The following is a 27,142-nucleotide window of genomic DNA, read 5'->3' as shown; positions in this document are numbered from 1 at the left end:
TGAGAATGTGGTATATACTTGATATGAAAATGTTAGAAGGTTGTTTTTTGTGCTTTAACTTTTTGGAGAAAAGGGAAGCAACAGAATACTTGTAGATCATATTACAATATCTTCTCATCAGTCCTTTACTGTAATCAATGCATTTCCTGATGTTTCCTCTGCATTATGCAACACAAGCCTTTCTTTTTCTTCTAAGAATGTTAATTTACATTTACATTTAGTCATTTAGCAGACGCTCTTATCCAGAGCGACTTACAGTAAGTACAGGGACATTCCCCCGAAGCAAGTAGGGTGAAGTGCCTTGCCCAAGGACACAACGTCATTTGGCACGGCTGGGAATCGAACTGGAAACCTTCAGATTACTAGCCCGACTCCCTCACCACTCAGCCATCTGACTCCCGGGAACCAGTGGCACCTTAATGCACGGGGTTACCTGGGCTTAAGCCCGGGGCCTCGACCAATCAGGGGCCTCTTAATAATAATACAAAATAATAATGATGATAAACATCCGTATTCGCGGTGTCATTACTCTGCTCTACAGTGGCATCTGGTGGGGGAGCCTCCACACCTGCACCACAGCACGATACTCGCTGTGCAACAGCTATGCACGTTGTATCCATGCGTCGTTGCTAACGTGTGCTGACGTTGTGACGTAGGCTAGCACTGAGTTCCCTTCGTTGACACAAGGCACTTTTTGCCACAAAAACTGAATTTCCGCCTAAACCGTGCAACAGAACATAAATAAAAATATAGCTGCAAGCAGCAATGTGGTGGCCAAGCAGGTCAGATAAACCAGAAGAAACTTTCGACATCTAGTGACTGCGGTGTACCTGGCATCCTTTGCAGTGGCTTATAGTCTCGCTAAACAGAGAATCAGAGACATGACAAGCTTGTCAGCTTTGGCTGGATTTGAACTTCTGACGTTGACGTTGCCAGGACACCAATTTATCCTAGTGAGCTATTCTCAGTGCTGGAAATCAGATTTCAGTGACTGCGTAAAAATATAAGGAATTTTTCCTGTGGCAAGCGGTTGTCAGATTTGTCCCAACTTTAAACAGCTGTAATTCAGTTCTCTTTTGACATGTCAAGGTGATTGTGGTCTGAAGATAATCTGTGCCAAATTAGGTGAATATTTGGTATTCACCAAAAACGTTTTATTCATTCATTCAAAATGGCGGCCACATCAATTCAGCTGGTATCACAATTTAATATGTGTCAGACACGGGATCGCCCCCTAGAGGTTAGATGACACAGCCTTTTGTGGACCTCTTTGAAACAGGGTCCCGAGCACCTGTACCAAGTTTGTTGTCAATTCAGCGAATATTTCCTGAGATATGATCTTCATCGCCGACTTTGATCAGCTTTACTGGAATGTGAAAAGGTTTGTGAGGCTTGATCTGAAGATAAATGGTGCCAAATGTTTGCTTATTGCAGCGCCACCTAGAGGTGAAATGGCATGACCTCTTTTGGACCTCTTTAGAACAGAGTCCCTAGTCCTTACACCAAATTTGGTGTCAATGCAGTAAAGAGGTGCTGAGATATGACCTCACTTCTTTTATGGTGGCTTGGTTGACGACTTTGATTGGCTGTTCCAGTCAAAAGTGTAGAAAAAAAAAAAAAACGTGATGTCTTTTGTGAGGCTTGATCTGAAGATAAATGGTGCCAAATCTTTGCTTATTGCAGCGCCACCTAGAGGTGAAATGGCATGACCTATTTTGGACCTCTTTAGAACAGGGTCCCTAGTCCTTATACCAAATTTGGTGTCAATGCAGTAAAGAGGTGCTGAGATATGACCTCACTTCTTTTATGGTGGCTTGGTTGACGACTTTGATTGGCTGTTCCAGTCAAAAGGTTTAGATAATCAAAAAACATGTGATGTCTTTTGTGAGGCTTGGTCTGAAGATGATCTGTGCCAAATTTGGTGAAGATTGGATAAACCTTATAGGAGAGGTAGCGAAAAAACATTATATTCAAAATGGCGGCCACATCAATTCAGCCACATCAATTTGCGTTCAAATTGATGTGGCATCAGAGTGCGTTGGACTCGTCTTGATCCAGGGAATACAACAATACCTCATTTTGGAAAATGAGGCATATGGTTCAAAAGTAATGTGTGTAAACACACCTTCAACTTTGACCCATTGGTGGCGCTAGATGGTTGGAATGGGACACATGAAACTTGGTGAAATTGATGAGGGGACTGGTCCCAAAGAGTGTGCCAAGTTTCACAACTTCTGACAATACGGTTCTAGGGGCTGCCATAGACTCCCATGGCAGATGTATAATAATAATAACTAGAGAGGGTACAATTTCTGGGGAAATTGTAGGGTGTGCTTGCTTGCATCGGTTGCACAGGGGTCCGTTTTTGAATGACATTTTTACAACTGATATTTCTGTATATTTTATATAAAAATGCATACTTATTATTTATAAAGATTACATATATTTAAAAAAAAATTTTTGCTGCTCATTTACAACTGAAAATACGAGTGAAGTGTAGAATGAAATAGATGTCTTCTCATTTCCCCTGCAAGAGGCAGCCTCATCGTTGAATCAAAACGAATAAATTTGGCAGACCTGTGTAAAAATTGACCTAATCTCTATGACTTAAACGTCCTTTTAAGTTTTTCCCTTCTCGTGATATTTTAAGGCATTTAGCCTACTCATATTGCATTCATTCATGAATAAAGAACCCCCTTTGAAGATTATTCTACGACGTTACCGGCAGTAGAAGATGGAATCGCGATTCAAACAGTACCATCTGCTAACTGAAAAAATGCCCCCAAAAACGTAAATAAGCTTGACATTTATTTAGTGGAAAATCGCTTTCATAAAAAGCTCACTGGTAGCGATCATTGTCAGTAACAACGCCAAGTGCGATATAGCCGTGTGGAGAAGCTGCCTTGGTAAATTGTACAGTACAGTAGACTACTGCTGTGTTCGTCTTGGTAGCGATTGCGTTGGTTGAATTTGATTTAATGTTCCGTTGTACGGTTTAGCCTGAAATTAATTATTTTCATGAACAGATTGACAAAGTTTAGGCTGTGGCAATGAAGTTAAGGTTAGTAGTTAGATAGACTTTTGATTTAAGTAAGGGGAGTGCCGAACATGTTCTGTCGCCGTTTGACTTCCTACAGTTGTGTAAGCTAGATGTTTTTGTAGTGTCTCGCGTAGGCTACAGCTTTGCAGTGAGCAACACTGGTTTGAAACCACAGGTAATGATAATTTCACCCACAAATCGTTTACTTGTAATGTAATGTCATAATAAATCCTACAACGAAAATTTATTTATGAGGAATGTTTATTTTAACGATTGAAAACAGATGCATCATAGACCACTGTAGTATGTGTTGCCCGGGCAACAGAGGCTAATGTCATGATGCTAATACTTCAGTGACATAGTAGACTACTGTTTCCGAAAGTGGATGTACTTCTTTAATAAAATCAGCTTATATTGTACATTACACGTCACAATTGTGTGTCATATCACAAAGTAAAATTAGTAAATAGTTATCACCCTGGCCTCTTTGCTTGTGGCGTTTCTGCAGCTGCCTTGCAGTAAAGCAGTTAGCTTAGCTATCTCCCAGAAGTTAACGAGCTGCTAAACTAATGTTCTGCTAGAGGTAGTCACGCAAGTTTTCGTGACGTTGGTGACGTAAGTAGCGTCATTGACTGTGGCTAGCAAGTTAGCCACCGTTAGCTTCACTTTTCGCCACAAAAACTTAATTTCCACTTAAACCATGCAACGTAACGTAAATCCCAATAGAAGCAACTCAATTGCTACCAAGACGAACCTTTTGACACCGCCGTTGTGTATGTAGTCCAAATATTGACTGATCCTTAGGGGGGCGAAAATAAATAATAATAAATAAATATATATGTGAGAGAACAAAGGTTGTGCCCTTGCCGAAGGCAAAGCACACCCAAATATATATGTGAGAGAACAAAGGTTGTGCCCTTGCCGAAGGCAAAGCACACCCAATAATAAATATAGCTGCAAGCAGCGATGCGGGTTCCTCCGCAAAATGGCAAAATATTATAAACATGTACACTGCAGAAGATCGAGAGTTGGACAACAAGGGAGCAAAACTACTTCATGTTTGGCCAACAACAGGCTGAATGGGGATTTGAACTCATGAGCATAAGGTTACTAGTCAGTCTCTCTATCCTCTCTGCTACACACCAACTGTTGAGATTGTATGAATAGAAAGGGCAGAGTATTAGCTTTGGTCAGCTTTTGGACAAAGGTTAAGAAACGGTTGACATTTCAAGGTGAAGTTGCATGAAATTGTGCATGGTATTTCAGAATGATGTCATCCTGTTTAACTAAACAGATAATCAAAATTATGACAGGCCAAAAGATAATGGCTGGATTCCAACCAACTACCTTATACTTTACAGGTCACCATGCCAGCCCATTGAGCTATTCTCAGTGTTGAATATTGTCATGTTCAGTTACTGTATAAAAAAGTAAGCTGTTTCTCCTGTGGTAAGCGTTGTTAGATTCAGCCTAAGTTGAAACTGCTTGTACATTTCCTATAAAAATGGGACAACGGGATGACTGGGTTGCTGCTGTAAAGAATAACTTTGTCATCGTTTTTTTAAACAGGTTGTTTGGAGTGCCATAACTTGTCATGGAAGGGAATTTTAAATCATTCCTAGCATCAGTGGGAATGTGTCCTGGCTTAGGTTACTGAAATGAATTTGTGCAACAGGCAAGGGATCCACCTGAACAATCAATTTACTTCATTAGAGATAACCATTAGAGTTATCTCTACCATGCGTAGACTACAAGTAGCTAGCTACTGTGGTGAACCTGGCTTGTTTTGCAGTGGTTTACACAGTCTCGCTAAACAGATGATCACAGTGTTGTGATGGGCTCAAATAAACACGCATTGCTATGTTTTTACAACCAGAGGATTGATTGGAAGACTAGAAACCGTTTTGTCAGAATAAAAATTTTACAAATATGCCTCTGACTGGTTTTGAACCTACAACCCTTTGCTTACCAGCACAACATCTCAGCCAATTGAGCCATTCCCAGACATGGATTACACAAAACTGGATAATAAAAAAAGCTGTTTCTCCAATGGCGAGCATTGTCAGATTTGGTCGAAGTTCAAACAGCTGTAATTCAGTCATATTTCGACATATCAAGGTGAAACTTTGCATGGTACTTCAGGGGCATCTCACCTTAAAGCCTATTAAGTTTGAACCATCCTTCAAAAATAAATTTGATTTAGTGACACAAACATATTGAGGCAATGTGGACATTTACATAAATACACCCATTTCAGCCATTTTGTATTTGATTCAATTGCCTTAAGTAACGTTTTTAAATACGTCAAGGATACATATCTGTACCAAATTTCAAGTCAATTTCACCTTTGGTTCAAGAGAAGAGGACCTTGGCGGACCTTATGGGTCCTTGAGGCTTTTTTTTTGTTCCTCATGACAAATGAGGCATGCACACCAAGTTTCAGAAGAATTGGAGCAATGGGGTGGAAATGCCATCACTTTGAAAATCGGACATTTGGGCGTGGCCTGTGGCGCCCCCTATGATGTGGCCCATATTTGGTGTGGGGGTACCCACTTGGATGTAGTATCAATGTGCCTAATTAGAAAATTTATGACCAGGGACTTTTTGAGATATTGGGGCGCAAGGAGAAGAAAAATAATAATAAATATAGCTGCAAGCAGCGATGTGGGTTCCTCCGCAAAATGGCAAAATATTATAAACATGTACACTATCGAAGATCGAGAGTTGGAAAACAAGAGAGCAAAACTACTTCATGTTTGGCCAACAACAGGCTGAATGGGGATTTGAACTCATGAGCATAAGGTTACAAAGCAGTCTCTCTATCCTCTCTGCTACACACCAACTGTTGAGATATAGAACTGTTTCTTTGAATAGAAAGGGCAGAGTATTAGCTTTGGTCAACATTGGGACAAAGGTTAAGAAACAGTTGACATTTCAAGGTGAAATTGCATGAAATTGTGCATGGTATTTCAGAATGATGTCATCCTGTTTAGCTAAACAGATAATCAAAATTATGACAGGCCAAAAGATAATGGCTGGATTCCAACATACTACCTTAAACTTTACAGATCACCATCCCAGCCCATTGAGCTATTCTCAGTGTTGAATATTATCATGTTCAGTTACTGTATAAAAAAGTAAGCTGTTTCTCCTGTGGTAAGCGTTGTTAGATTCAGCCAACTTTGAAACTGCTCTAATTCAATCATATTTTCACATACCAAGGTGAAATTGTTTGTGGTACTTCAGAATGATGTCATCCTGTTGAACTGAACAGATAATCAAAATTATGACAGGCCAAAAGATTAATTTTGGCCTTGGATTCCAACCTACGACCTTATACTTTACAGGTCACCATCCCAGCCCATTGAGATATTCTCAGTGCTGAATATTGTCATGTTCAGTTACTGTATAAAAAAATAAGCTGTTTCTCCTGTGGTAAGCATTGTAAGATTCGTCCAAAGTTGAAACTGCTTGTACATTTCCTATAAAAACGGGACAACGGAATGACTGGGTTGCTGCTGTAAAGAATAACTTACTCATAGTTTTTTTTAAAAGGTTGTTAGGAGTGCCATAACTTGTCAAATTTCAAATCATGCCTAGCATCAGTGGGGATGTGTCCTGGCTCAGGTTACTGAAATGAATTTGTGCAACAGGCAAGGGATCCACCTGAACAATTAATTTACTTCATTAGAGATAACCATTAGAGTTATCTCTACCATGCGTAGACTACAAGTAGCTAGCTACTTTGGTGAACCTGGCTTGTTTTGCAGTGGTTTACACAGTCTCGCTAAACAGATGATCGGAGTGTTGTGATGGGCTCAAATAAACATGCATTGCTATGTTTTACAACCGGAGGATTTATCGGGAGACTAGAAACCGTTTTGCCAGAATAAAAAATTAAAAACTATGCTTCTGACTGGTTTTGAACCTACAACCATTTGCTTACCAGCCAATTGAGCCATTCCCAGACATGGATTACACAAAACTGGCTAATAAAAAAAGCTGTTTCTCCAATGGCGAGCATTGTCAGATTTGGTCGAAATTCAAACATCTGTAATTCAGTCATATTTCGACATATCAAAGTGAAACTTTGCATGGTACTTCAGGGGCATCTCACCTTAAAGCCTATTAAGTTTGAACCATCCTTCAAAAATACATTTGATTTAGGGACACAAACATATTGAGGCAATGTGTACATTTACATAAATACACCCATTTCAGCCATTTTGTACTTGATTCAATTGCCTTAAGTAACGTTTTTAAATACGTCAATGATACATATCTGTACCAAATTTCAAGTCAATTTCACCTTTGGTTCAAGAGAAGAGGAATTTTGAAGATTTTCCCAAATTATCACAGTACAGGAAAATCCATCATGGCGGACCTTATGGGTCCTTGAGGCTTTTGTGTTCCTCATGAAAAATGAGGCATGCACACCAAGTTTCAGAAGAATTGGAGCAATGGGGTGGAAATGCCATCACTTTGAAAATCGGACTTTTGGGCGTGGCCTGTGGCATCCCCTATGGTCCGATGTGGCCCATATTTGGTGTGGGGGTACCCACTTGGATGTAGTATCAATGTGCCAAATTAGAAAATTTATGACCAGGGACTTTTTGAGATATTGGGGCGCAAGGAGAAGAAAAATAATAATAAGAATAAGAATACCAACAATAACAATAGGTTCCCTCCTACCGGAGGAACCTAATAATAAGAATACCAACAATAACAATAGGTTCCCTCCTACCGGAGGAACCTAATAATAATACCAACAAACACAATAGGGTCCTCTTGACGGAGGAACCCTAATAATTATAAGAAAAGGTAGAAACACTTGAGGTGGCTGCGCCACTTCGCGGTTTGGCCACCAATAAGAAGAAGAAGAAAAGGTAGAACTGTTTAACTCAGATGCAGATGTTTAAAATGTGTACATTTGACATTTTGTTCATTAAATGTTTAGCAAATGCTCTTCTCCAATGAGACAACAGGATGGAAAGAACAGAAGGAAATCTGGGATCGTAACTCAGGGAGACACTACACAATAACCACATCTCATCTACCATCAACTACTTGATTTCTATCCAGTACACCAGCTCAAGAGGCAGAGGGCGTGACCTCATTTCTAATAGTTATCTGACAGTTTGATCAGTGCCCTGCGCTATCCTGAACACCCTTATGCGCTTATGAACTACTCATGCTCTAACCACTGAGCCCAGGGAACTACTCATGCTGTAACCACTGAGCACAGGGAACTACTCATGCTCTAACCACTGAGCACAATGAACTACTCATGCTCTAACCACTGAGCCCAGGGAACTACTCATGCTCTAACCACTGAGCACAGGGAACTACTCATGCTCTAACCACTGAGCACAGGGACCTAAACATGCTCTAACCACTGAGCAACACCCTTATCAAACCTAAAATCATTTCTTGTCATCGCTTCCATTGACCTGTCATTCCTTTCTCTGGAGGGAAAGGAGTAGACACCCTAGACAACCTGGACACACATGCTCACACGCACACATTATGCTCACACACACTCACACACACACACATACTCACGCACGCACACACACACTCACACACATACTCACGCACACACACTCACACACATACTCACGCACACACACACACTATTACTGTTGACTCTTATCTCTGTGTCACAGGACACTGTGTGGATTTTACATCTGCATTGTTCCCGCCAGGGGCGTCTTAATAGCACCTGAGGCCCCTGGGCTATGGACAACATAGCCCAGGGGCATTTTTTAAGGCCCCGCCTGCTATTCGCACAATCAATTTAATTTTGCCCCCCTAAGAATCCGTCAATATTTGGACTACATAGAGTACGTCGTTGTCAAAAGTTTCGTCTTGGTAGCGATTGAGTTAAGACTACAGTATGTGATTAACAGCTGCATATTTGGGATTCCTACAAGAAGGGAGAGAATTCAAGAAACACCAGTATGTTCCAAGCCTGGAGGCATCTACATTGAAACAGCCTGTAGCCCACAGTATCACCACTTGAATGTGTGTATTTGCACTTTTTTAGTTGTTTGTCAGTATTGTGAGTCACTCAGAGTGGAGATTGAGAGAGAATGTCTTCCTTTTGAAAACAGGGTAGTCAATGTAAGCTTCGCCCCAACTAATGAGTTTAGTCACTACATACATGACACTAATGGTTTTACTCACTGAGTAATGTATGTCACAGACAGGCAAGAAATAATCGAGCAGTGTTCTCTTTCTCACATGAGGAAATAGAAGAAGACATCCAAACCTGTTGAGCCGGTGCTCGACACACAGGTTGGAGACTTGGTGCCGTGTTTCAGGAAGGGTTTGTGAGCTGAATGTTATCCACAGTTGACAATACGGGTTCACTCTCAGGGAGACAACAGACCACACTGTCAGCCACTCGCTGAAGAGGGATCCAGCAGGGTGAGACACAAATAATGGATCTCCACTTAATCAGTCAAAATGATTTGTGACTTTACGATGTGCATTCAGTTGTAAAATTTGGTTGGTTGTTGAGTTTACAGCTGTTTAATGTCTACATTAGTATTCTGTTGTGAGGACATTGGACTTTGAAAGTGAACAGATGAAGCCAGCAAAGGGTTTTCTAATCAAATTATCTTCTGCATTACTGAGTGTTATTACTGTAAATAACTGTCCAGATAGATTATCAAATATTGATCTAATTCTGTGAGGATTATGGAATTAGATTTGCTCTTTAATCAACTTCCAATGTACTGTGTGTTGGCATGGGGTAATTTTGGATTAAGTTAATTTCCTGGTTAATAAGTTAAAGTGGTATTAATTACATTATTGTGTGGCACTCAGGTTTGTTTAAAAGAAGCAGTGAAAGAGGACCCTGTGAATCCCATCGGCAGTCTAACCCTCCTGGGTTGAGAAACCCTGTGGTCAACCCTAACCCTGAGGTCAACCCTAACCCTGCGATTACAAGACAAGATGAGCCTATCAGGATGTCATGATAATTGCTGGCACCTCCAATTCTGACGAAAAGGGTTATTGTTAAGCTGGATAAATAACAGAACAAAACTATATTAAACCACTGATTTAATGAGCTGATCTTGCTGGTACTTGAGAATATTCGTTTTTTGTGTCTTATTCCTCACAATCTCCTCTGTTTTCTTTTTCACAACAAGAATGGCACTGCTAAAGAATGCAGCTCTGGTCCTGGCTCTTACGGTGACATGCTATGTTTTGGAAACAAGAAAATTCACTGCCATTTCAGGGACCATTTCCCAGGTAATGTGTTTATGGTTCTACAAGCAAAAGTCAAATGAACATCCTATTCTAGGTAGGAATACAGTCAAATGCATTAATAAACCCTCATAACATTCAAGATCAAACCATTATTGTGTGTGGAATCACATATGTTACAGTATGATTGCCTATGTTCAGCTATTATATACAGCACTTAGTTTTTATGGTTTTACTTATTTTTCACATTTGACTTTCGTGACACAATGGGACAACAACGGAGCGTCTGTGTTGCTAATGTCAAAATGTCCTTGGAGTCCTAGTACAGAACAGTAGGCCTTGGAGTCCTAGTACAGAACAGTAGGCCTTGGAGTCCTAGTACAGAACAGTAGGCCTTGGAGTCCTAGTACAGAACAGTAGGCCTTGGAGTCCTAGTACAGAACAGTAGGCCTTGGAGTCCTAGTACAGAACAGTAGGCCTTGGAGTCCTAGTACAGAACAGTAGGCCTTGGAGTCCTAGTACAGAACAGTAGGCCTTGGAGTCCTAGTACAGAACAGTAGGCCTTGGAGTCCTAGTACAGAACAGTAGGCCTTGGAGTCCTAGTACAGAACAGTAGGCCTTGGAGTCCTAGTACAGAACAGTAGGCCTTGGAGTCCTAGTACAGAACAGTAGGCCGACCAATTAGACAACAGATGATTTTGAAAGACCATCAATTTCCTTTCATAACTGTGTTTTCATTTTTATTTAATTCTCTTGACAGGAGAATTACACTGTAGAAGTATTGCCCCATTTTAGGGGGAAAAGAGCAGGTTGGTAAACAGTAGAAATGCCTTTATTAAACTGCTATTTGAAATGAGTAGTTAGCAAGTTATATGTACAAAGACATTAAACAGATCTTCTGTGATTCACAGCCCTGCTATCAGCAGTCGAGTACACCGTAGATGTCGAGCTAAACGTCACCGACTTCGCTACTGTTGAAAAACTGAAAGTTTTACTTGGCAACATGACCTTTTTACTATCACTGGGTCCCCAAGTTAACGTCACTGACGTTGGCATTACCACTGGTAAGGTCCAATCATCATATGACAAGTTTCTTGTAGGTTTCTGTCCTATTGGCACTGACCGTATACCGCTCGTTCCCTCTTGTTCAGTGTGCCTTCCACAGCTGACAGGATACCAGTGTAGGTGTGAGGACCAGTATCGCTGGTCATGTGACAAGTGTGCCACCTACGGACGATGTTCTAACATTACAACTGACACGTGCAGCTGCATCAATGCCATTCCTGCAGACGGACAGTTCTGTCAGTCAGTACTTCAACAAAGTACGAATCGAAACATCTCAATTAACATTTTGGTTTTTATGTCTATTGTGACATAAACACTTAAAAGTTGATGTCTACTAAGTATTAAGGATATTATTGTAACGGCAAAATCATTCAGTGGCTGAAAGATCATTAAATATTTTTTTTCCTGATATCTTCTCCATTAACAGACTTTACAACCTGTCTTACCACAACAGTCATTCCGATGAACGCAACAGGTACTTTTCAAATCAGAAAATCTCCCTGTTAAAAGGCCAACTGTATAATACGATTTATTTTGAAGTCCAGCACAGACCAGTGAACATTCCTCTCAATCTGTCCTCAGTTGCCAACACAACAGCATTCACCAGTCAGAATAGCACTGCAAACCCGACCACAACACCCAGTAAGTATCATCTCTGACAGCTGGGATGTGGTTACTTTGTGATGATGTGCCTGTTAAATACAGCCCATTCCTTGACTCCGACCACCTAAATACTGTAGAACTCTGCACTACTGATCCTTGATCTGGTGCTGTACTTTCTATATGCAGTATTTGTACGTTGGTTTGGATAAAAGTGATCAGTGGGTTCAGTCTATTTCTCTCCCTGTGTCTGTGTGAGGTTTAGTTACCTCTAATCAACAAACATTCCTTTTTTCTTTCCTCAGTCCCTCCAGTATTTTATTACCTCATCGACATTGAGGTGAACACCACCAATGTTGCAGCGTTGGAACAACTGAGATCAATTCTGAGTAGCAACATTTTCCCCATCAGCATCAACAACCTGATTCAAATCACAGATGTCAACATCTCTACTGGTAAAAACACAAATACATTTATAAAGTAATAGGACGTGCTCCGTTACAGGTATTCATGTTTGTCAATGTGGTTTTCCATCAACAGTTTGCTACCCAGTCGCTACTGGGTACCAGTGTAGGTGTGAGGACCAGTATCGCTGGTCATGTGACAAGTGTGCCACCTACGGACGATGTTCTAACATTACAACTGACACGTGCAGCTGCATCAACGCCATTCCTGCAGACGGACAGTTCTGTCAGTCAGTACTTCAACAAAGTACGAATCGAAATATCTTGATTGACATTTTGGTTTTTCTTTCTATTGTGACATAAACACTTTAAATTTGATGTCTACTTAGTATTAACGATGTTATTTTAACGACAAAATCATTCAGTGGTTTTAATGGCAACTGTTTTTAAGAGCCAATAATGCTGAAAGATCATTAATTTTTTATTTTTTTCCTAATATCTTCTCCATTAACAGACTTTACAACCTGTCCTCCAACAACACTCCCTCCGATGACAACAACAGGTACTTTTCAAAAGAGAAAAGCTCCCTGTTAAAAGGCCAACTGTATAATACGATTTATTTTGAAGTCCAGCACAGACCAGTGAACATTCCTCTCAATCTGTCCTCAGTTGCCAACACAACAGCATTCACCAGTCAGAATAGCACTGCAAACCCGACCACAACACCCAGTAAGTATCATCTCTGACAGCTGGGATGTGGTTACTTTGTGATGATGTGCCTGTTAAATACAGCCCATTCCTTGACTCCGACCACCTAAATACTGTAGAACTCTGCACTACTGATCCTTGATCTGGTGCTGTACTTTCTATATGCAGTATTTGTACGTTGGTTTGGATAAAAGTGATCAGTGGGTTCAGTCTATTTCTCTCCCTGTGTCTGTGTGAGGTTTAGTTACCTCTAATCAACAAACATTCCTTTTTTCTTTCCTCAGTCCCTCCAGTATTTTATTACCTCATCGACATTGAGGTGAACACCACCAATGTTGCAGCGTTGGAACAACTGAGATCAATTCTGAGTAGCAACATTTTCCCCATCAGCATCAACAACCTGATTCAAATCACAGATGTCAACATCTCTACTGGTAAAAACACAAATACATTTATAAAGTAATAGGACGTGCTCCGTTACAGGTATTCATGTTTGTCAATGTGGTTTTCCATCAACAGTTTGCTACCCAGTCGCTACTGGGTACCAGTGTAGGTGTGAGGACCAGTATCGCTGGTCATGTGACAAGTGTGCCACCTACGGACGATGTTCTAACATTACAACTGACACGTGCAGCTGCATCAACGCCATTCCTGCAGACGGACAGTTCTGTCAGTCAGTACTTCAACAAAGTACGAATCGAAATATCTTGATTGACATTTTGGTTTTTCTTTCTATTGTGACATAAACACTTTAAATTTGATGTCTACTTAGTATTAACGATGTTATTTTAACGACAAAATCATTCAGTGGTTTTAATGGCAACTGTTTTTAAGAGCCAATAATGCTGAAAGATCATAATTTTTATTTATTTTTTCTAATATCTTCTCCATTAACAGACTTTACAACCTGTCCTCCAACAACACTCCCTCCGATGACAACAACAGGTACTTTTCAAAAGAGAAAAGCTCCCTGTTAAAAGGCCAACTGTATAATACGATTTATTTTGAAGTCCAGCACAGACCAGTGAACATTCCTCTCAATCTGTCCTCAGTTGCCAACACAACAGCATTCACCAGTCAGAATAGCACTGCAAACCCGACCACAACACCCAGTAAGTATCATCTCTGACAGCTGGGATGTGGTTACTTTGTGATGATGTGCCTGTTAAATACAGCCCATTCCTTGACTCCGACCACCTAAATACTGTAGAACTCTGCACTACTGATCCTTGATCTGGTGCTGTACTTTCTATATGCAGTATTTGTACGTTGGTTTGGATAAAAGTGATCAGTGGGTTCAGTCTATTTCTCTCCCTGTGTCTGTGTGAGGTTTAGTTACCTCTAATCAACAAACATTCCTTTTTGCTTTCCTCAGTCCCTCCAGTATTTTATTACCTCATCGACATTGAGGTGAACACCACCAATGTTGCAGCGTTGGAACAACTGAGATCAATTCTGAGTAGCAACATTTTCCCCATCAGCATCAACAACCTGATTCAAATCACAGATGTCAACATCTCTACTGGTAAAAACACAAATACATTTATAAAGTAATAGGACGTGCTCCGTTACAGGTATTCATGTTTGTCAATGTGGTTTTCCATCAACAGTTTGCTACCCAGTCGCTACTGGGTACCAGTGTAGGTGTGAGGACCAGTATCGCTGGTCATGTGACAAGTGTGCCACCTACGGACGATGTTCTAACATTACAACTGACACGTGCAGCTGCATCAACGCCATTCCTGCAGACGGACAGTTCTGTCAGTCAGTACTTCAACAAAGTACGAATCGAAATATCTTGATTGACATTTTGGTTTTTCTTTCTATTGTGACATAAACACTTTAAATTTGATGTCTACTTAGTATTAACGATGTTATTTTAACGACAAAATCATTTAGTGGTTTTAATGGCAACTGTTTTTAAGAGCCAATAATGCTGAAAGATCATTAAATATATTTTTTTTTCCTAATATCTTCTCCATTAACAGACTTTACAACCTGTCCTCCAACAACACTCCCTCCGATGACAACAACAGGTACTTTTCAAAAGAGAAAAGCTCCCTGTTAAAAGGCCAACTGTATAATACGATTCATTTTGAAGTCCAGCACAGACCAGTGAACATTCCTCTCAATCTTTCCTCATTTGCCAACACAACAGCATTCCCCAGTCAGAATAGCACTGCAAACCCGCTTGTTAAATACAGCCCATTCCTTGACTCCGACCACCTAAATACTGTAGAACTCTGCACTACTGATCCTTGATCTGGTGCTGTACTTTCTATATGCAGTATTTGTACGTTGGTTTGGATAAAAGTGATCAGTGGGTTCAGTCTATTTCTCTCCCTGTGTCTGTGTGAGGTTTAGTTACCTCTAATCAACAAACATTCCTTTTTTCTTTCCTCAGTCCCTCCAGTATTTTATTACCTCATCGACATTGAGGTGAACACCACCAATGTTGCAGCGTTGGAACAACTGAGATCAATTCTGAGTAGCAACATTTTCCCCATCAGCATCAACAACCTGATTCAAATCACAGATGTCAACATCTCTACTGGTAAAAACACAAATACATTTATAAAGTAATAGGACGTGCTCCGTTACAGGTATTCATGTTTGTCAATGTGGTTTTCCATCAACAGTTTGCTACCCAGTCGCTACTGGGTACCAGTGTAGGTGTGAGGACCAGTATCGCTGGTCATGTGACAAGTGTGCCACCTACGGACGATGTTCTAACATTACAACTGACACGTGCAGCTGCATCAACGCCATTCCTGCAGACGGACAGTTCTGTCAGTCAGTACTTCAACAAAGTACGAATCGAAATATCTTGATTGACATTTTGGTTTTTCTTTCTATTGTGACATAAACACTTTAAATTTGATGTCTACTTAGTATTAAGGATGTTATTGTAACGGCAAAATCATTCAGTGGTTTTAATGGCAACTGTTTTCAAGAGCCAATATTTTTTTTCTAACCCGTAACCCAGTCAAACTAAGAAACACCACTGCAACTGAATCTTAACATCTATTAACCAAGCTTAGATGGTTGATTAATACATTTGTGTTGCTTTACCCAACAGACTTTACAGCATGTCTACCAACGACAGTTTCTCCATCTACGATAATAACAGGTACGATAATAACCTAGTAGTAACCAACCTACCACATGTAAATCACAGGTGGTACACAGGTGATCATATACAGATGAAACTAATGTAATTTGATGGTCGCGTTGGAGTGAGTTGGCTCAACGTGGTACAATGAGTGGATTATTTTTTCAAGATTTATTTTCGGGGTGAACTTTCCCAAGGCAAAGTCAAGCATGGGCAATGAACACCAACAATGTCCGAGTAAATTTCCGCCCAGTTCACAGTGTTCAACAACATTAACGTTCTAAACAATCTATGTCCCCCTATTGGCCAACATTTGTAGCTACACCAATTACACTTATCATCTCCCCAAAAAAATAAATTCAGTTTCATTAGTATGTGCTACGCCACAAAGCTAGGATCCAAAGGAGGTATCACCTGTTGGTTTGGGTACAGATTATTTCTCTCTTCCTTGCAGATTTTCCATCATCCACTCCTCAAATCACAAGTAAGTTGGAACTTTAGTGGAACAGTACTTTTGTGTAAATCAAAAAGAAAGGATCAAACTAATTCATATGAATACCACATAAATTACCTGAACTAAAATAATGTGCTGACATTACAATAACATTAATAATCAATAATATTTCCACTTACAGGCTCTACATCATTGGCACCAACAACAAGTATGTGCCATCATATACACAAAATAATAAAATATATTTTGTGTGAAAGATTTGTGATCTGCAGAATCAAACAATAATATGCCTACACTACTGTAATAATCACCAATCTGGTGTGTGTCTTCTGTTTTAGATGCTTCCACAACTGATTTGACAACCCAACAGAACACTACCCTGACCCCCACAACCCAACAGAACACTACCCTGACCCCCACAACCCAACAGAACACTACCCTGACCCCCACAACCCAAGAGAACACTACCCTGACCCCCACAACCCAACAGAACACTACCCTGACCCCCACAACCCAACAGAACACTACCCTGACCCCCACAACCCAACAGAATACTACCCTGACCCCCACAACCCAACAGAACACTACCCTGACCCCCACAACCCAACAGACCACTACCCTGACCCCCACAACCCAAGACAACCATAACCTGACCCCCACCACCCAACAGACCACTACCCTGACCCCCACAACCCAACAGAATACTACCCTGACCCCCACAACCCAAGAGAACACTACCCTGACCCCCACAACCCAACAGAACACTACCCTGACCCCCACAACCCAACAGAACACTACCCTGACCCCCACAACCCAACAGAACACTACCCTGACCCCCACAACCCAACAGAACACTACCCTGACCCCCACAACCCAACAGAACACTACCCTGACCCCCACAACCCAACAGAACACTACCCTGACCCCCACAACCCAACAGAACACTACCCTGACCCCCACAACCCAACAGAACACTACCCTGACCCCCACAACCCAACAGAACACTACCCTGACCCCCACAACCCAACAGAACACTACCCTGACCCCCACAACCCAACAGACCACTACCCTGACCCCCACAACCCAACAGAATACTACCCTGACCCCCACAACCCAACAGAACACTACCCTGACCCCCACAACCCAACAGAACACTACCCTGACCCCCCCAACCCAACAGACCACTACCCTGACCCCCACAACCCAACAGAACACTACCCTGACCCCCACCACCCAACAGAACACTACCCTGACCCCCACCACCCAACAGAATACTACCCTGACCCCCCCAACCCCAGGCACTACCCTGTCCCCCACAACAGGCAAGTAAAACTTGACAGCTGTGCATGTTGAAGAGCATTTTACTGTATTTGGAGAAAAGCGTCAACTAAATGAATACATAAAAAAAAACGACTACTATTAGATGAGTATATATAAGATTAATATGCAATATAAGATTTTTGTAATGCATATTGTGTACCACTGGAAAGATTTACTTGAATTGCTTGCTGTGAGACACAAATACATTTTAATTTAAATTATTCTTTGATGTTTTCTGTAGGTTCTGTAGGAGTTGTGTGGAACATGCAGTTCAGTTTGGATAGGACATTTACAGATGATCTAAATGACATTACGAGCTTTGAATACAATATTTTAAAAAACGGGATTGAACCAAAGGTAAGAACATGATTCAAGACATTGAATTGAAATTCCATGTTGAGATTTAATGTACAGAGAGTACTGCTTTTACTCAAAGTTTATTAACAGCTCTGTTTTCTCCCAGCTCCGGCAGCAATATGGGAAAACTCCAGGTTTTTTGTCGGCAACTATAAAGAAATTCAGGTACTGTTTGTTTTACTACAACTATTCAGAGCATGTGTTTTGATTGTTTAACCTTTTTTAACCCATGAAGGATTCATTGAGGATTATCTTTTGTTTAAGCAGCACTGCGTCTTTACATTATCACAGGCAACATGAAGCCAAAAAATAAAGCATAGTGGGATCATACACTAATGTAAACAATCTGAAAATCATGAAATCAGCCTCAAAATGCTTAAATGATTTAGAAACCATTTCATCCAGTAAAAGGCAATATCGTAAAGGAGTTCAATACAATGGTGCAGAGTACATAAAAGTCGTTTGACCAAACTCAGTTCTAACATTTAACACCCTGTGAACAAGAACAATACCTACCACATTTCCAATAAATAAAAATGCTAAAATAGGATGAAGGCCAGCCGACTTATATACAACGATATATACGGTATACAATATATACAAGGTATACAAGATATACAAGGTATACAAGACATACAAGATATATACTGTATACAAGATATACATGGTATACAAGATATATAAGGTGGTATACCTTATATATCTTGTACATACCAAAGTACAGAGGTGCATAAGACTGTTGCAGTTTACAACAACAACTAATTAAACAAATTAAAACGTGGCTTTGGGGTTAGTTATAACTCTTATGGCTTTAGGGTTGGTTATAACTCGTATGGCTTTAGGGTTAGTTAACTCATGTACTACGCATGAGTTATAAATATCACTGCCCCATCAATGAGGCGCCAGGAGATTGACTGACTGTAATTACAATTGTGTATTATATTAAATTAATGTGTTGTTTTGATAAATGATTATGGTGTGCAAGAACATCTTAGTGCAAGTCTTAGTCTACTTACCATAACTTGTATAACTAACCTGAAACATGAGTTATAACTAACCCTAAAGTTGAGAAGCGACTAACTTATGCATTCACACAGTTCGGGAAGGAGCTTCCCTTCCTGCCTTTGGCAGCTGTGTTGCTGTTAGCCTGGATAACATTTTGGAAATCATGTTTGTCTAATATTATAGTTTGCTCATTTGTGGGAAATATACTATGTACAGTATAGAACTGTATCAATATTAGCAATATTTGTCAGCTCATCACTTAAATCATTAGCGTAAATATATCTATTGTTTTTTATTTTTTCTTTAAAGGTCGGGAAGCGTGATTGTGGACTTTGAAGTCGTAACGACTAACACAAACCTTGCTGATATCAAAAGTGTTGAATCAGGGCTCATAGCAGCACTGGCACCTGTTTTCATTGTTAGGACTGACTCTTTTAAAACCACTTATGAAAGTAAGACGATGATAAGCCATCTGTTTGTTGTTCTCACTCTCTTACACGTTTACATTTTCATTAAATGAATAAGGTCTTAAACTCTCTAAAACCCTGCTCCGTATGTCCAGGCCTTGTTCCCTTACCTTACAGCCCCAACCCCATGTACCCTGGTCTCACTCTCACGCTCACATGTGGCCCTCCTCCTGCTTTCATCGTGACGGGAGACTTGGGAGTTACATGGAAAGTAAAGGGACAAGATACATCTGGCAATCCAAATTTCATCATCAACAATCAAAGCAAGACACTGACGGTTAAAAACACTAGTCCTAGTGATACTGGTGAGTAATACGATATAAATGGGGCAGATTAAAGTTACCCCTCAACTATGATGTAATGTTACCCATCAACTATGATGTAATGAACAGGGCAGGGTTAGAGTTATCCATCAATTATGAGGTAATGAACAAAGGAATCTTACCTCCCATGGGTAGGTACTGTGTATCACACAGTTTTACATTTACATTTATTCATTTAGCAGACGCTTTTATCCAAAGCGACTTCCAAGAGAGAGCTTTACAAAGTGCATAGGTCACTGATCATAACAACGAGATAGCCACAAAACATTGCGAGTAGCCAAAACATGAAGCACACATTGTGAACAACCAAAATAAGTGCCAAAGGGAAGAACCATAAGAGCATGTAGTTAAACAAGTTACAATTAAACAACATGAACTGCTATAAGTGCAAGTGTACCTGTGAAAAAAAAATAAAATAAAAAAAGCAAACAACAATAATAAAACAATATATCACAGCGAGTACAAAAATTTAAGTCAGTTACCACTAACCACAAGAGCAACAAGTCTCTAAGCAAGAGTCATTGTGATCCTTGAGGAAACTAACATCGGGTCAAGCGAACCATTCCTAAGTACCGTTGTACTCCCGGAACAAGTGCGTCTTGAGCCTTTTCTTGAAGGTGGAGAGACAGTCAGTGTCTCTGATGGAAGTGGGGAGTTGATTCCACCACTGGGTGGCCAGACAGGAGAAGAGCTTGTGTTGTAGAGTTTTATTGAGTAGGTACTGTGTATCACACACTGTCTGTAGGCTGCCTACTGGATATTGACCAATTATTGGAGTACTTGTTTCCTGGTGTAATTGTGGTTGAGTTGTCATTTTATATTCTCTGTTGAAAAAACTTTAAATCTAAAAGTCAAATCATCCATCAAATTCAAAGCTCGAAGTAAAAAATGAAAAGTGTGATTATTTAAGTGCCAGTCAGTGTGTCTATACTGTAGATGTATTTGTCCCGTTACTTCAGGTCTTTATGAATGCACTCTGAAGGGATCAAGCGTAGACTTCCATCAGACAGGAAATGTGATTGTTAATGAAGCTCCTAATGTCCGAGCCCCAACCCAAATCAACTCCCAGTGTGAGGTGGGGGGAAGCACTCCTCTTGAGTGTTGTGTACAGAAACCGTATCAAGTCGAGTGGAAAGACCAGAACAGTAAGGTATCAGGTGAATATGAACCTATTTATGAGAGTAATGTTATCCAACACTAACATTATGTTAATGTATCATTAATATGTATGCTAATGACCATTATATTTATGTTAAATGTGAGTAGCTACTTATTGTGCAATATGTTTCTCACAGTTGTATTTCAAGACTACTGCGTCACATGTACTTTCTCTATGCCTGATACTTGTGAAAATACAGAAACAACAAACTTTGTCTGCCAAGTCAAAAATTCATCTGGCTATAGTGTAAAAACAAAACTGACTATTTTTACAGAAGGTAAGAGATGTATTCAACATGAATACCTATAACCCTAACCATAATACCTATAACCCTAACCATAATACCTATAACCCTAACCATAATACCTATAACCGTAACCCTATTCTACATGAATACCTATAACCCTATAACATTCACCCTATGTTTCAAAGTTGATTTCCAATGTTTGATGCTTGATTTCCTATGTTTGCCTGCTATTAATAGTGAATCTATTTGCAGATGTAAATTGTGAAAATGATGAGTTCGGTGTTGGACGAAAAGATGATGTATCAGTAATAAAATGTGGATCTGGGGAAAAAGGATTGATTCAGGCAGTTTGTGATGGTGTGAATTGGGTAGACAGACGGGACACTTGTGTCTTGACTGTGATTCTCAACCTACAGACCGACTCAGAGGTACTGTACTATGATACACCAATGAGCATTTAAAGTATTTGTTAATTATTCTGTGTTTATAATATACTTTATGTATATTACTTTCATACTTTGATTTTTTTGTCCCATTTCTTCTGTTTTCATATAGTCTTTACAGGAAGAAGGTGTTCCTGATTTTGTCAAGGATCTTCAAAATACTACAGAGGGGAATCAAAAGAACATTGAAAGGTCCACTGCTACTATATCCATCCTCGTTACAATTTTGAAGAATGTGGCGTCTGTTTCTACTAATGTCAGTCGCGATGTTATGGAGGTATGTTGAATGCAAACAATTATGTACAATACTTCACTGCTAATTTGACATTTACATTAAATCAAGGTTATTCTAGTCTGACAATATTTTGAAACAAATCAGTTTTATTGCAGCTTAAATTACTTAATTTTTCTACCCACAGGGTTTTCTTAAAACAGTTAATGTACTCATTTCAGTAGGAGCACAGGATTCCTGGGGTCAGCTAAATGCAAACACGTCTGGCAACACTGGTAACACTGGCAACACCAGCTCTATTTTACTGGGGTCCCTAGAAACCATCACTGGGGCTCTACAAGGGGACCCCTTTGTCTTTAACACAAGCACCATGATCCTGACAAGAACAAAGTTTCTTCAAAATTCCTTCAGCTCAGAACAGAGCTCCAGTGTTGGCTTACATATTCCACAGATTAACTCCAGCAACAACTTCATTAACACTATCGCCTTCACCACCCTGAACAACGTCTTGCCTGCCAGAAATGGCAGAAATCTGACTGTCAACGGTACCATTATCAATGGAAACGTGCTGCTCGTTAAGTTAAACGGAACCGTCACAAATGTCTCTCTGAGCTTTGAAAAATTGAATAAATCATTAGCTAACGTTCAGTGTGTATTCTGGAGCTTTGATCTGGAGGGATGGAATGATGAAGGATGTCATCTGCAGTCTGACGACAATGAAACCGTCACCTGTAACTGCAACCATCTGACTTCTTTCTCCATCCTAATGTCACCATCCAATGACGGCTTTAGTGATGAAGAGCAAAAAGTGTTGGACATCATCACCTACATTGGAGTGGGCATCTCCATGGGAAGCCTGGTTGTGTGTCTGATCATTGAAGCTTGTGTCTGGAAGAGCATGACCCGGAACAGCACCTCCTACATGCGCCACGTCTCCATAGTGAACATCGCCGTCTCTCTCCTGATAGCAGACATCTGGTTCATCATCGGAGCTTCCATTTCAGCCAATCCAGGGGAAGACAAATATGCTGCATGCAGCGCGGCAACATTCTTCATTCACTTTTTCTACCTGTCTCTGTTCTTCTGGATGCTCATCTCAGGCCTCCTACTGTTCTACAGGACCATCATGGTCTTCTCCCACATGTCAAAGTCCACCATGCTGGCCATTGGCTTCTCTGTAGGCTACGGAGCACCTCTCATCATAGCTGTTGTCACGGTGGCATCCACAGCCCCAAATGAGACATACATAAGGAATGATACAGAGATGGCCTGCTGGCTGAACTGGGACAGTAGCAAGGCTCTCCTGGCGTTTGTGATCCCAGCCCTGAGTATAGTGCTCATCAACTTCTTAATCCTCATCGTGGTTCTGTACAAAATGCTGAGGAGAGGTGTTGGGGACACTGCCCAGCCTGATGAGAAGAACACATTAGTGGTCATCGCCAGATGTCTGGCCATTCTCACACCCTTCTTTGGGCTTACCTGGGCACTGGGAGTGGGAACATTGGTGGACTACAATAACTTTGGAACACATGTTGCTTTTGCTTTCTTCAATTCCTTACAGGTAAATTAATTGCTTGTTCTTTGTTTCTGCTTTGTTAACCCCTTGCACATATTTTCTTATTATATATCAGTATTTCATATTTATATACACTAATTATACATATACCATATACACACATTAACTATAGAGCTTTATTGAGTATTGTATACTGTGTGAAAATTATCATTTTACAAATGCACTTGTCTCCAATTTCTCATAGGGTTTCTTCATTTTGGTGTTTGGAACACTTTTAGATAGCAAGGTAAATAGCATTCTTACATTTCATTCTTACAATGTATAAATTAAGTTGTGTCCATTTAAACATAGATTCGTGTTGTATTTGACATATTCACAATATGTATATCCATATTTTATAGATCCGGGCAGCAATAACTAGACTGTTCCGAGGAGCCAGTGGAAGCACACAGGGTACCGGGGTAAGTCCACCTTGTCCACGTTATACAAACCCATCTAACTACATATACATTACGTTCAGTAAGCAGATGCTTTATCCAAAGCCAATATCTGGGACTTTCATGGCCCAGTGGCATTACTGGTGTGGTCATGTGAGGGGTGGTCACATTAACATGTTCCACCTTGTACTGCTTTCATCCTGAGTCATATTAACATGTTCCACCTTGTACTGGTCTCATCCTGAGTCTTGTTAACATGTTCCACCTTGTACTGGTCTCATCCTGAGTCTTGTTAACATGTTCCACCTTGTACTGGTCTCATCCTGAGTCTTGTTAACATGTTCCACCTTGTGGTGCTTCCAGACTCGCAGCACCAGCACTGGGCCATCCTCCTCCAGTGCCTTGAACATACTCAGAAGAATGCGGAGAAGAAGTAAGTTATCAACATACTTATACATACAATTATTTTCCCCTCAGTCAAATGTTAGTATCAGTAGATACATTATACAAATGACACCTAAAAATATATGATTATACCAATCATCAATCAATACCGCAAAAGGCCACCTGAATAAGGCCTTTAACGAATTACATCAATGTATTTACACAAACCTCCTGGTATGAAATAGGATTGACTGTTGTGATGCATGGGTAAAATATCAACAATACAGTACCAAAACAGTATAGTGTCTGTGATCTATAGTATTAATGCAACGCTTCAGTTATAAAGGTATCTCACCATATGGAAGCTAGTTTTTAGTTTAACAAAAACTGTTGTACCTGTCCTGTACCTGTCCTGCCCTGTACCTGTCCTTTACCCGTCCTATCCTGTACCTGTCCTGTACCCGTCCTATCCTGTACCTGTCCTGTACCCGTCCTATCCTGTACCTGTCCTGTACCCGTCCTATCCTGTACCTGTCCTGTACTGTACTGTACTGTACTGTACTGTACTGTACTTGTACCTGTCCTGTTCCTGTACCTGTCCTGTACCTGTCCTGTACCTGTCCTGTACCTGTCCTGTACCTGTCCTGTATCTGTCCTGTCCCTGTCCTGTACCTGTCCTGTCCTGTCCTGTACCTGTCCTGTATCTGTCCTGTCCTGTACCTGTCCTGTACCTGTACCTGTCCTGTACCTGTCCTGTACCTGTCCTGTCCTGTCCTGTACCTGTCCTGTATCTGTCCTGTACCTGTCCTGTACCTGTCCTGTCCTGTACCTGTCCTGTACCTGTCCTGGACTGACTCCTTTCTGTTCCTCAGATGTCTACAACGTCTCTGAAGTTGCAAACACCAGCAGCTCCGCCGCTACAGAGTCTTTCATCAACATCTGATGTTAATTTACTTTAAGATAATACAATATTAAATGTATGTATTAAATGTACTCGTTTAATTTAGAAGCAGTAATTAGCCCCACAGTATCATTGCACTAACATAATATTATACTTAGCACTTTAATCATATTATGTTGTGATTTAAAGCATTTTTCAAGTAACATTGTTGTAAAATCAGTTTAACAATGTGTGTTATCATTTTTTTTATTTATTATTAAGCAAAATATTTGGACCAACAGTCTAGAAAGAGCGACTTACAGTAAGTACAGGGACATTCCCGCGAGGCAAGTAGGGTGAAGTGCCTTGCCCAAGGACACAACGTCAGTTGGCATGACCGGGAATCGAACTAGCATCCTTCGGATTACTAGCCTGATTCCCTCACCGCTCAGCCACCTGACTCCCAGTTTGTTAAATTAAATAAATGTATGTGGCTAAACAAATATATTTGTTCTATACAGTATAGTGTCTGTGACTTATGGTATTACTGTACGCATTACTTCAGTCATAATGTTATAAATTATTGTTTTTAATTTAGCATAAATTGGAAAATAGCATTGACTGGCAGTTAAATAATCACACTTGTGAATAATTACTAACATTTTGTATTGTAATTCTTTTTTTAAATATGTAAATCAAATGCTGGCATATCTTCTGCAGGGTACCAAGATCTATAAATAAAATGCAAAAATAATGTTTCCCCTGTAGTTTGGTTAGTTTGCGAATCAAATCATTGAGATGAGGAACAGGATCCCCTCATTCACCTTGAAGACAAAAACAAGCAAGATCAGCCTTTTGTGAGTGAATAGTTATTTTATGCTGTAAATCATCAGCAAGAATCTTCTGAAATAATTTACCATGAGAATACTGAATTTACTGTAGTTTTTCTAAAAAAGATGGCTTGAAGGAACTTTGCTTCAGTCCTAAAACCCAGAAGGAGGGTGAATGCTCTGTAGTGAGGATGTTTGAAAGAATACGAGACAGTGGCCTTTTTTACATATGCTGATTGTGGTTCAGGCTTGGGATTTTTCTGTGTTCGTACATGAAGGAGTGGATCACTACAAAGGTAGAACTCAGGCCTACAATGACATATTATCAGAGCAACCTGCCGAACCTGCCAAATCTGTATATAGGCAAATAATTGATGTAAGCCAGGCCATAGGCCCCATTCAACATTTGCACATTTACCACTGACCGTAAATGGTTGGCAGTAAGGTGATATTACTGAGTCCTTGGTTTGTGGGTACAGGACCGTCAAATGAAAATACCACTTAATAAAAAAATGAGGCTCCATTTCTTTTATGATTCATGTTTGACTGATTCTTTAATTCATTAAAAGAAAGGAAATGTAAATGACCTCCAAAACCACCTAACTCTACCGATGCACCGATGTTTGTTTGAATAATAAAATATATATATAGCATGTAGAGTATGTAGCCGTCCATCTGTTGAGAAAGATCATCCATGTATGTGTAGCATGCTGGTCGGCTTGCTACAGTGCTTGACTGAGCATTGACAGATACAGTAGTGACTGTTTGTCAGTGAGAAAGATCATCCATGCATTTACATTTATTCATTTAGCAGACGCTTTTATCCAAAGCGACTTCCAAGAGAGAGCTTTACAAAGTGCATAGGTCACTGATCATAACAACAAGATAGCCACAAAACATTGCGAGTAGCCAAAACATGAAGCACTCATTGTGAACAACCAAAG

At 40.3% G+C, this 27,142-nt stretch overlaps 1 protein-coding gene across 6 annotated transcripts; it reads left to right on the top strand.

Moving 5' to 3' along the window:
- The first annotated feature begins 9,330 nt into the window (after positions 1 to 9,330).
- On the top strand, positions 9,331 to 26,126 carry LOC134024543 (adhesion G protein-coupled receptor F5-like). 6 transcript variants are annotated; one of them, XM_062467033.1, is made up of 38 exons: positions 9,331 to 9,469; positions 9,872 to 10,056; positions 10,198 to 10,300; positions 11,016 to 11,064; positions 11,167 to 11,319; positions 11,407 to 11,577; positions 11,748 to 11,795; positions 11,903 to 11,962; positions 12,226 to 12,375; positions 12,461 to 12,631; positions 12,839 to 12,886; positions 12,994 to 13,053; positions 13,317 to 13,466; positions 13,552 to 13,722; positions 13,930 to 13,977; positions 14,085 to 14,144; positions 14,408 to 14,557; positions 14,643 to 14,813; positions 15,021 to 15,068; positions 15,437 to 15,586; positions 15,672 to 15,842; positions 16,112 to 16,162; positions 16,599 to 16,628; positions 16,780 to 16,806; positions 16,937 to 17,920; positions 18,160 to 18,275; positions 18,382 to 18,440; positions 19,590 to 19,732; positions 19,843 to 20,052; positions 21,030 to 21,227; positions 21,366 to 21,506; positions 21,729 to 21,904; positions 22,032 to 22,196; positions 22,339 to 23,712; positions 23,912 to 23,953; positions 24,069 to 24,128; positions 24,468 to 24,537; positions 25,361 to 26,126. In XM_062467033.1, exons 3-38 carry the CDS (start codon positions 10,199 to 10,201, stop codon positions 25,429 to 25,431), a joined length of 6,048 nt encoding a protein of 2,015 aa, XP_062323017.1. In that variant the 5' UTR covers positions 9,331 to 9,469; positions 9,872 to 10,056; position 10,198; the 3' UTR covers positions 25,432 to 26,126. The 6 variants fall into 6 exon arrangements, with proteins under 6 accessions (XP_062323017.1, XP_062323018.1, XP_062323021.1 ...); XM_062467034.1 differs by having other exon boundaries at positions 9,872 to 10,300; positions 25,361 to 25,465; positions 25,651 to 26,126; XM_062467037.1 differs by having other exon boundaries at positions 9,872 to 10,300; positions 21,429 to 21,506.
- Positions 26,127 to 27,142: the final 1,016 nt, after the last annotated feature.

The sequence above is a fragment of the Osmerus eperlanus genome, chromosome 8, assembly GCF_963692335.1.
Source record: "Osmerus eperlanus chromosome 8, fOsmEpe2.1, whole genome shotgun sequence".
NCBI classification, from domain to species: Eukaryota; Metazoa; Chordata; class Actinopteri; order Osmeriformes; family Osmeridae; genus Osmerus; species Osmerus eperlanus.
This window is presented reverse-complemented; position numbering and strand designations above follow the sequence as displayed.